Genomic DNA, 11,516 nt, shown 5'->3' on the forward strand with positions numbered 1-11,516 from the left:
TTTCAGCAAGTACAGCTGAGCTAGGCTGTGAGCTGGACCCTGCTGCAAGCAGATGCTGTCATGGTCTGTAGGGACACTGGATGCCCAGGCTCCTGTGAGAAAAGCTGGTGGAAGCACTGTGTAAAAGCCCCCATGGTTGGAAATCCAGTTCCTGAAATGCAGAGCACTTATGGGCAAACTGAGTCTATTTATGCAGGAAGCATTTACTGATTGGTGCAAGCATTGCTCAGTTACCCCTCCACAGCACCGTGGCTCTCAGAGACTCTCCAGAAACTGTCCAAATCCCAGCTCCTTGTGCAAAGCAAAGCATGGACCTGCCCCCTGGAAAGGGGGACAGGTAAGAAAGGGGGTGTCAGTGGGTGCAGCTTTACCCAGAGACCATGAATCCAACACAGCCCTGGCAGCTCTGTACCATCACCAAGGCAAGAGCAATGAGCTGCTCAGGCCACACTGTGGCTGGAGAGGTACTTGCATCATAACCAAAAATAATCCCAAGGCTGACTGCTCATATGCTTTCCCAAGCAGCACTACAGCCTTGTATTCACCACCTTAGATCATGACTCCAGAGGGATAAAATAGAGAGAAGACACAGACCAGCAGGCTTGAAGGTTAATGGGAAAGAAGAAACCTGAAAGAACGATTTTTTTGCTTGCAACTAGTGTTTTATTTTGAATAAACAGGGGCACTGGCAATTATGAGAATCTTTCATGGTTAACTACTGCTATTTATGTTGACAATTATCGGGTGTCATATAGGATTCTTTTATATCCTTAAACTTTGTCAGCTGAATGTGTAATCTTTAGGTCCCTATGTGTTTAAGACTTATTTTTACATGCACAGTTATGTTTTTATATCTGCGGTAATTCACCAGTCAAAACATGACATGCATGATTTTGGTTCCAATCTTTCCACTTTAATTCTGCTCTCACTCCTTCCCTCCCCCCAGTAACCAGTCATATTTGACTGATCTTTTCAGATTAAAAGCTAAAAAGGAAGAAATATGTCAAATTTATTTGCAAATTCTCCTTGTTGAGCCCTGTCACTTTAGCGACAGCCCTCCTGTAATTCCCTCCCCATTTGGGTTTGAAAAGTGGATGTAACCCTTTCAAGGCTGGATACATTTTCTTTGGATCATTTTCCAGCCTTTGCATTGAGACTGGTCTTCAAAGGGCTTTATTAATTGCAATAAATCTTAATCTACAGTATCTCCAATCACACATAAAGGTGGCTTAAATCCCTTAGTAGCAGAGAATAGCCTGGGAAAGGACTTCCTATGTTCCAAAGGACAGATAAAAACTTCCAAAAATCAGCAAAACATTTTTTTTCTTTTACATACCAAAGCTGATTTACTTTCCATGAGCATAAAAAGCCTGATTTTTAATAAGGAATACAGTGGGCATCTTGCAACTCTATAAACATATTTGGTTTTCAGTCATCCTGACCAAAACAGGTTTTGTGAGAGTTTGATTAAAGCTACCTGTACAGTCTCCTACCAAAACTGGTGCAGGACATGGTCCTCTCCAGGACCTGCTGCCTGACACAAATGCCAGAACTGATTTTACCAAACTAAGGAAACAGACATGGAATAGGATACCAAGGATGGTTTGGGATAGCAACATGTCATTGCTGTGTCTGTCACCATGGTACCTTTGAGCCACCTATAGTGATAGGAATATTTTTTTCCCTGTTTATATTTTAGAGCATTAACCTAATTACATGTTGTAATGAGTGCATGTTTTCTCCTTGACCATATCACTGGGACCCAGGCTAAAATGCTAACCTTTAAGTATGCAATTAAACCAGTGTTTATAACAGTACAGTGTAGCAAAGCCCTAATTTCTGAGCAGAGTGAAATTCAAGACATGTCTCTAAAATAATAATAAAAGAGATTGAAAATATAAGTCAGAGGGAACCAGATGCAGATAGGAGTAAGCAGAAGCAGTGTGGAGCTTGGCACAGCACTGGTACACTCATTTTCTAGGCATATGCCTTTTTCCATGGCACTCCTGCTTATTGTAGTTGGTAAAGGGCTGCCCTTTCTCACAGAGTATTTTTCCTGGGCTAACTTTGAGTTTAGCATTGCAGGTATGAGGAGCCATTTTGTGCTTGGTGCCTGCAGGGTGTGTTGCCCTGTGTGCCAGTGGATGAATTTTCTAAATGGTTTTCTTCAGTTTTCCCGCGTGTTAGTGCTGAGTCAACAGCACCCATGTAAAACAGACATGCATGTTATGCTGCATGTCTTTAAGCCTCTGTATGAACATTAACTAATTAGTGAGCAAGGGCTGTGACAAGGTTTTTGCAAATGGCAGAGGCTGCAGGGGTACTGCTCAAACACCACCTGCAAGTCTGACTGCGCGAGGGCCCAGAGAACAGGAAAGGAAGCAAACAAGCTGAAAGGCTGGAGCCAGCCAGCAAGAGAGCTTCAAAAATACAAATAAATTCAGTGCATTAGGACTGGCAGCAGCTCATATAGGTTTAATGGTTACACTAAGAATGGACTGTCAATCTGGACAGTCAGCCTTTAGCATGGAGAGATTATAACCTAAGTGCTACCCAAGCCTTAATTACAGCAGATCAATTTTTGACACACCATTTCAGGACAGCAAAGGTCCCATAGCAAAAAGAGTTTCCTACTCTTCCTTTTAATTTGCACCAGGCTGCTGAGATCACTGATGCATAACTTCTGAGAACTTTGGTTTCCCATTCTTAGTTTTCCAAGAAAATACAATTTTTTCCTAGGGAACTAATCTGGTAACTAAATCCAAGGTCACAGGTTATGTTCCAAGCTAACATATAAGCTCTGCTGACAACCCAGTATTAGCCTTGATCTCTCTATTCTGGTTACTCTGGCTGTGATTTTTGTAGCTGTCTTCTTTGGGAGAAGGTCTGCAACTGTTCAGAGTGAATGAGCATCCCAAGCAGTACAAGTGAGGATAAAACTGTTAAGGAAAAGGTTGGTATGGTAGGACCAACTTTAAGAATCAGGCTTATCATAGCTGGAGTAAGGAACTGAGGGTGTGCTTGATGCCAAAAGGTCACTCAGCGTCACAATGGCTTCACAGTTCATGACAGGTTTGTGTTTATTTGAGAATGAGATCTGTCCTTGCCTAACGTGCATCACGGCCATTGCAAGGAAGGCTTATGCACACCCTGATGTCACAAAAACCAGCTGGCTTGAGGATGACTAAATGCAACACCTCAAGGGCCCAGCTACAGGCTGAGACAGAGCAGTCACTTCTGGCATATCTTTTCAGTTTTTCTTGCCCAGAAGAAAAAACAGTGCTGAAAGCCCTTTCCCATGGGGTGAAGAGAGCAATGAGATATGAACATAATCCTCCAAGTGTGTTTGACTGCCTTCCTGGGTCTTGAGGGGAAGCCCTTAGCTAAGGGAACTGGCTAGCTTGTGTCAGTGCCAGATAAGGAATTTTTTAAAGACAGAGCATTAGAGAAAAGTAAAAAATAAAAACTTTTTTAAAAGGGGAGGGAGGAATATTTACAAGTGCGTGAATGGAAGCTTTGTCGACAGTTTTCTTGGGAGATAAGGAGCTGGACTGGCCCATCTCTGCACGGCATGGACAAACTCGATGCCTTTGAGTCTCTCAGGAAAGAGCAAAAGGAGCTGCTGACATTTCTGCTTAAAAGGAAGAATCAATGAATCTTTGTCTCCCACTGCCTGCTTGTTTGACCTTATTGTGTTGCGGAATAGAAAAGAAATAAAAGAGAACGGTGAGGGGAGAGCAGATTCGTGCTAATAAAATCCAAGACAAGATCACAGCCCTCTGATCATCACTGGAGATGCCATTATTTGGTTGTTGTCCTATTTGCTGCTGTTGCTCATTTCTGATTCTTGCCCTGCTGTAATAAGTCACACTCTTCCCAGCCATCATCCCTGTATTGACAGGCAAATGTCACCCAGCTTTGATTGACGTCCATTGCTCCTGAATACAGAAGTATGATTTAGGAATCAATTCTATTTGTTTATTTAAACAGCTCTTTGTGTACCTTGTAGATCTGTAAGCAGGACAAGTTCTTTAATATTTTCTCTGCAACATTGCCACTAATACTGCACATTCACCTTCCCACTCAGTCACAAAGGTGTCCACCAGACCCTGGGGGAGGAGAAGCCTTTCATGCACAAAAAAAAAAAAAAAAAAAAAAAAAGAAATAAAAAAAAAGAAAAAAAAGAAAAAAAATTAGAAGACAGCAAAAACAACAGCAAAAAAAACAGCCTCCAAGATTTAACAAAATGCTTTACTGCCCCTGAGTGAAGAAAGAGATCTTCGTATCAGGTCTTAAGCATCTGACCATTTGCATATACCCCGGACTTTTCTTTGGCTTCTCAACAAAAGGGAACACTTTCCCTCAGTGCCGGTTTGCAAGCAGAGCAGCGGCTGGTTTTAACACCGGGAAACACTGATGCCAGTGATGAGCACGTCAATTTTAATTCACAGGAAAAACTATTTCCTTTTCTGTCTCTGTGGTTGCAATTGGGACGAGGAGAAAGAGGGAGATCCGAAATTGCCGTTAATCTCTTTATTATTGCGGGAGGTATATTTTCAAATAACTTTTACTCGGACAATTGGTAAAACATCCCTGCATTTAAAGCGGTATTTCCCAGAAAACGCTAACATGGCAAAGCGGCCTCAGGGAAGCGTTAAGCAGGAGGTGGATTGACCTTTTAATTCTCGATCGGTGACCTGAAGGGTACCCAGAGGCTGCTAAGCACGTCTCTTCCTTTCGGTCTGCTTCAGAAAGAGCTGTCATCACAAGATGCAGCTAGTGAGTGAGGCTCACGATTTCGCTGTTCATCCGTTTGCGGGAGAGGTGGGGGAGGGAGAAAAGAAAAAAAAATATATATTTCCCACACTGCCAGAGTAATGCCAAACTCTCTGTGAGTGGGAAGAGCAGAGCAGATGCTGGAATGAGATGCCAAAGCAGCTCCCCTTTCCCCTGCGCTTTTGGGTGCCTATAAATTGCTCCAGCGCGCTCGTCAGCCTCCTCCTCTCCTGGCAGGTGGCACTCGGGCAGGATCCCGCTCTCCCTTCGGCTCCGGCTCCGGCTCCGGCTTCGGCTTCGGCGCGGCGGCGCGGGCACTGGGCGGCGGGCACCGGGGCGGCCGGGAGGCGCGTCCCCGCTGAGGACTGTCGTCTCTGCGAAAAGAGAGAGAGAGGGAGGGAGAGAGAGAGCGAGGAGGCGAGCGGGGCGATCACGAGAGGAAAGGCAAGTTCCAGGGAAAGTTGACTCGGACTGGCACAGCCTGCAAAAAAAAAAAAGTCGATCGCCAGCGGGAGCATAAAAGTGCGGGCGGCCGGGGCGCGGCGGCAGCTCTTCCTCTCCCGCTCCGCTCCGCTCCCTCGCCCGCCCCGCGGCTGCAGCGGCCGCAGCGGAGCGCCGCGACCCGCGGCATCCCCCGCAACACCGGCGGCCCTTGGGAGGGCGGCCGAGCCCCAGGGGAGCCGAGCTCGCGCGGGCTCGGCGTTTTTTCGGCTCTGAGGAGGAACCCCGCCAACCATCAAGATTTTGTCCAAAAGCAGACAAGAGGATCGCCCTGCGCTGAGCCGGCTGGTGGGCAGCAGGCGGCGGCTGATAGCGGCCGGCGCGCTGGGGGTGGTGATGGTGCTGCTGCTGGTCATCCTCATCCCGGTGCTGGTCAGCTCGGCCGGCACCTCGGCGCACTACGAGATGCTCGGCACCTGCCGCATGGTCTGCGACCCCTACGGCGGCACCAAGGCGCCCAGCACGGCGGCCACGCCCGACCGCGGGCTCATGCAGTCCCTGCCCACCTTCATCCAGGGGCCCAAGGGGGAGGCCGGCCGGCCGGGCAAAGCGGGGCCGCGCGGCCCGCCGGGGGAGCCGGGGCCGCCCGGCCCGGTGGGGCCGCCGGGTGAGAAGGGCGAGCCGGGGCGGCAGGGCCTGCCGGGCCCCCCCGGGGCGCCGGGGCTGAACGCGGCGGGGGCCATCAGCGCCGCCACCTACAGCACCGTCCCCAAAATCGCCTTCTACGCCGGCCTCAAGCGGCAACACGAGGGCTACGAGGTGCTCAAGTTCGACGACGTGGTCACCAACCTCGGCAACCACTACGATCCCACCACCGGCAAGTTCACCTGCTCCATCCCCGGCATCTACTTCTTCACCTACCATGTGCTCATGCGGGGCGGCGACGGCACCAGCATGTGGGCCGACCTCTGCAAGAACAACCAGGTGGGCGCCGCGCCGGGGACAGCCGGGGACAGGAGGGCAGGGGGTCCCGAGGGGACGGGGGTTCCCCGAGGGAGAGGACGCTGTGCGGGCAGCGGGCGGAGCGGCGCGGGAGGGCGGGAAGCGGGCGGGGAGGGGGAGCCGGGCGGCCGCTGGAGGCAGCGCGGGTGCGTGCCGGGGGAGCGGAGCCCGAGCCCGGGCGGCGGGAGGCGGGCGATGGGGACCGGCGGCCGCCTCTACGCAGCTGGCGGGGAACCTGCGGGGAGCGCCGACCCGCTCCGCCCGGGCTGCTGGGTGAATGCGGACTCGACGCGCTCTTCTTTCCGAGAACCGCGCCGCAGGTGCCGCTCCCAGTCCGCAGTCCGAGCAGAGCAGCTCCCGGCCCGCCGTGGCCACCGCCCCGGGCGCGGAGCGCTGCCCGCAGCTCTGCCGGGACGGGAGCGGCGGGCGGGCGTACAAACAGCGCTGCCCCCGCAGGGGCAAGAAGAGCCCGGCACTCCCTCCGGGAGTGAAAGTCCCCGGCAAGAAAGGGGAGCCAGGGCCGGTGGGTGAGCACGGGAGAGGGTGGTGCTGTGCCCTGGGAAAGGGTGAGGTGGGTGGGAGGGACGCAGCCACGGCACGGGACGGGGCTCCCACGCAGCGGAGCGCCGGTCTTGACACGCTCAGCCCCCGGAGGGGTGCGAAGCTTCTTCTCCCTGTCAGGATAGCTGGTAATAGAGCGAGCTCGGTGCTCGCAGACCTGAGCCCTTGGCGGGCCGGTGCCGGCTGACGGACCGTGCCAGGAGACACACCGGGCGTCCAGAGAGCCCGGGCAGGACCCTAGTCTGTCGGCATCCCCTGGGCAGGATGAAGGCATCGGAAATAATTAAAGGCCTTGCGATGCTGCCTTCTGAAACACAGAGGAATCATCCCTTTTAATTAGGATAAACGTAGCCACTGCCTGTTACATTGCCCCCTTGTAACCCCTCCTTAGCAATTTTGCGCCTCTTCCGTGAGTAGTTAACAGACACGGTCAGGCTGACACTAATTCCTCCGGCGCTTTAAGGCACCGCCATCTCTCAAAGCTCTGGATGCCCAGGGACAGTGTGAGGTGCTCAATCGTTCCCGTGTCCCCGGAGCTCCGCGGTGCTCCCGCCGATACCCCGGCCTCCCGCGCACCGGCGGCTCAACAGGTCCCGCAGCCCCCGAGCCGTCCCGGCGAGCAGGGCTGGGCTGGCCGCTCGGGGAGCCCGGAGCCAGCGCAGCCGCGCTCCCTGGGCTGTTCGCCCTCCGGCGGGGTAGGCTGGGGGACGGCTCGGCTCCCCGCTGTGTCCCTAGGACTGGACGGCGACCCCCGTGTCCCCGCCGTGCCTGGCGGCCGCGCTCAGCCCCGTTCGTTTGCGCCTCTCCTCCCCAGCCGAGCACGGCCGGCCGGCGGCCCTTTGTGCTCGGCGCACACGGGAGCAGCGGCGGCCAGTAAATTAATCTGATATGCCACTTAACCTTTTCTTTATGGCTCCTCAGAAGGACTGTGAAAACGGAAAAATGAGGACATCAGCGGCAATTAATTAAATTAGAAAATAACTACCATAAATACTGTCTCAGCAGATAAAGCAGGACTAGTAAAACTAAGTACATCCTAATATATTCACTTTGATATCTCCCTACAAAAGCAATATTCTTCACTGCAGAAATACAATTTTACTTACAACTAAAGAATTGATCTATTTTACCCATATTTATAATGTTGTAGAGTGTTTATTTTCCTGAACCCTGAAAAATAAATACATAGCAGTAGTTTTAAAGAAGCATCCAATTACAAATATTCAATTGAACCTGAAGTCTAACCATTTCCAAATATAGGAACTTCCAGTGCCAGACTTGAGACAAACTCAGAGCTATTCAAAGAAGAAAGAAAAAACCCACCTAAAGAGAGGTTCTATGTGTACATTTGTATATACTATCCGAGATATTTTGGGAAATATCTGCGCATCAGTGGTTTAAAATCAACCCACTGTTTTAATACTTCAATGATTGACTAGGATTTATACTTGAAACACTAAATGCTGATGTGACAGGCTTTATGTATATTTGTAAGGAAGCTCAGAAATTTTGGAAGTAAGTAGTTAGATGGAGTGACAAAGGCAACATTATAAATCAAATGTTCTCTAACAATGAAAAAACTGGAAACATTGAAAATTGTATGACTTACCAAAAAAAAAAAGCATTCCTAAGCAATACATATGTGAAACCTCAAGGTCCCCAATGTTACCACATTGTCTGCTTCAATGGTTATCAAGCTTGAACAGGGAAGTACTGAGGTGACACAGCTTAGGGATGTGTGTGCAGGCTGAGAGCATAGCTTCATGAAAGAACTTACATGGAACTTGTGAAATGTATTGTCTCATAATGCTTTAATTTTGAGATGCATTTACCCTCTTTCAGCAGTACACTTCATTCATTTGAGGAGAATTTATTTGAGACTGTTCTCCTAGGCTTTAAAAAGAAATTGTTCTGGCTAACCAAGCAAGAAGGTAAACCCACTAAGAATAGCATACAGGACCCTTGCTGCTACACACAGGGCACTAACATCTGCATTTTGGTTTCTAGACTTTCAATATCCAGAATATTTTTCTTTTTTTCCAGCCAGTATGAATTATGTAGAATCTTAAAAATGAAATATCCATTGCTGTTGTAGCCAGTGTCCACATGCTGACTCCCTTAGAATTGTCACTGATGTAATTCAAAGTCTCCCTTACTGTCCACAAGATTTCATACAAATCCACAAAGCAGCATTTCATTAGGAAGTAAACATGAATTTGAAAAGTCCTTTAAACCATTTTTCTCACCATTATGCAAGATCTGTTCTCTGTGAAAGTTTTTCTACCTTGTCTGTGGCCTTTTCACTCCTCCCCACTTGCCCTTTCCATTTCCACTGCCGGCAGCCGCCTCAGTCCATTATTTTCTCTGGAAGGTCTTTCCAGGGTTAATGGCCCAGAGCCTTCAACTCTGCCCTGCCAATCACTATTCCAAAGGAAACATCCAGTACTTAGAATAATTATTGCTTAAAAAACTAGCAAAAGAGATCACCTCTGTAAACAATACCAGGCAAGTCAGGACCAAGAAGTCCTGAAATAGTCGGGGTTTATCATCATGCCATGTATCAGTTTAAATTTGCAGCCTGTCACATCTTTGCAAGCCTTTGCAGCCTTTCTCACTGTTCTTACAGGATGCATAAAGAATTTCCACCTACTGTGATTTTTAAGCTGCATAATGCCATAAGATCCTGCATGGTAAAAGAACCCCCTCCTTTTTAACATTTCAATATTAATGTGAAATCATATCACATGAAAATTTAATTTGGAAATTTATCATGTAAACTTTGAAAGGAATCCATGGAAAATTGTGACTTATAGCCTATTTTTTCAGTTCAGAGCAGAAAAAATCCCACATATAGTACGCCAAGTCATGCATTATTACTTAGTTCAGATTTGCAATGCCACTAAATCATTTACTGCTCTGTAACTACGCTAGAACAAAGACAAGCAACAAGCAGATGACGTGTTACACTGAAATAAATCACATACAACCACGTTTAAATATTTTACCAAACAGAGTCAAATTATATATAAATGATTTGGAGACTTACAATGGCACAGGCTGTTCATTGCTGAAAACCAACATATATCTTGAAATTACAGATTATTTTCAGTTTGCAAGAAATGTCAAATTTAATCAGTAGTGGAATACCAATGGAGAAATGGGAAAAAAGTATGTTTAAGGGAAAGTTGCAAATGAAAAGCCCTCAATGACTTGTAAATTCCAAAAAACTCTTACAGCAAATAGTGACCTGCCTGTGATTTTTCAAAAGAGCATCCTTAAAACACAGTGAAATTAAATGTTTGCTTACTGAACTCTGGTAATAGCAGTTTTTCCAAACCTATACTGCTTTTGTGCATGTGTGTGTGGGGTACTTCTTGTATGCTTTTTTGCAGCATGATCCTATTGCTTAGTATGACAATAAACTGCCTCTGGAAAAAGTCCATCTTGGGGACTCCCTGTGGGCCCCCCTGTGGATCCTCAACATTGTCAATCACTTGATACAAAAGTTACACCAAATGTAAAACTGGCACACGATCAGATCCAGTTCTCCCAACTCCAGCTATTCTTACACATATTTATAAAAAGGCTCTAGACATCTACAGGAGATGAGGAAGTTGTGTATTCATCAGATGATTGCTTTAATTTCAGAAGTACAGTAGGAGAAAATAAGCAATTGCCATAGGAATAAACGACAATATATGTTTAAAGTGGCAACACATGCGTGTTGAATAAAACTTTGAGGATATGCTTTAATTTCACCAGGCAGGAAAAATTGCCTGAGTTTTCTTAACCAGTGGTTCTGTATTTTATGTAGGTTCGAGCTAGTGCGATTGCTCAGGATGCTGATCAGAACTACGACTACGCCAGTAACAGCGTGGTTCTTCACCTGGAGCCAGGAGATGAAGTTTACATTAAATTAGATGGAGGAAAAGCACATGGAGGAAACAACAACAAATACAGCACATTTTCTGGATTTATTATTTATGCTGACTGATAATGAGTAAAAAGACCCACCAAACCAGTCGAGAAATGAAGTGTGCTCTTCTAAGCGATGGGTTGCGTGGCAAAAGTCAATGAAACAAGCACCCCAGCAGAGTGACCACTGAACACCTCAGCAGTGGGGGAAAAAGTTGAATGCTACCTGATTCACATCTGTACAACACAGAGAAACCTTATGTTAAAAAACCACAAACCAAGTTAAACAGATGTGCGATCCACTTCCGCCAAAGCAAATACTTCCTCATTGTTAAGTGTCCATGTGAATGAAGTTCTACATAGATCAGATTTTTATAGGGAAGAAAGCCCACCCAAGGACACTGAGCTATTTCTTCAGTGTATATGATACTTTGATGTGTTATGATCTTGCTGCTTTATCCATACTTCAGCTTTGGTTCTTGTGACTTACCTGCTAACAATGATGCTTGGAGTCCACTCATAGTGTGGTGAGGAATGATTTTACAATAAAAGGAAGAGGTAATCAAAATATACTTTCTCTCTGCAAAGAAATTGTTTGCCTTGTACTTTTCTTACCCTTCCACTTAAAACTAGAAACTAATCAGCTTTAAGCCTTAACTCAATGTTTCTGTTTTGTAGGTTTACATTAGACTTTTAACATAAAATCAATCCAGTGGAGTTATTTAAATTTTGACTTTCCCTTAGCTGCTCTCTAAAAGAAAATGATAGAAGAAACCCTATTTTCCCCTGAAGAATATTACAGTTGACAAACTATTTTATTG

At 47.3% G+C, this 11,516-nt stretch overlaps 1 protein-coding gene across 1 annotated transcript; it reads left to right on the forward strand.

Annotated features, from left to right (window-relative positions):
• The first annotated feature begins 5,437 nt into the window (after nucleotides 1-5,437).
• C1QL3 (complement C1q like 3) lies at nucleotides 5,438-11,267 on the forward strand. Its single transcript, XM_059842555.1, has 2 exons — nucleotides 5,438-6,201; nucleotides 10,595-11,267. Exons 1-2 carry the CDS (start codon nucleotides 5,614-5,616, stop codon nucleotides 10,772-10,774), a joined length of 768 nt encoding a protein of 255 aa, XP_059698538.1. The 5' UTR covers nucleotides 5,438-5,613; the 3' UTR covers nucleotides 10,775-11,267.
• The last annotated feature ends 249 nt before the right edge of the window (nucleotides 11,268-11,516 follow it).

This window comes from Haemorhous mexicanus, chromosome 1 (genome assembly GCF_027477595.1).
Source record: "Haemorhous mexicanus isolate bHaeMex1 chromosome 1, bHaeMex1.pri, whole genome shotgun sequence".
Lineage (NCBI taxonomy): Eukaryota > Metazoa > Chordata > Aves > Passeriformes > Fringillidae > Haemorhous > Haemorhous mexicanus.

What these genes read in the sequence shown, in the direction of transcription:
- C1QL3 (XM_059842555.1), top strand. Translation starts at nt 5,614, where the DNA reads ATGGTGCTGCTGCTGGTCATCCTCATCCCGGTGCTGGTCAGCTCGGCC. An exon ending in ACCTCTGCAAGAACAACCAG is followed by an intron (nt 6,202 to 10,594) that starts GTGGGCGCCGCG and finishes TATTTTATGTAG; the next exon opens with GTTCGAGCTAGTGCGATTGC.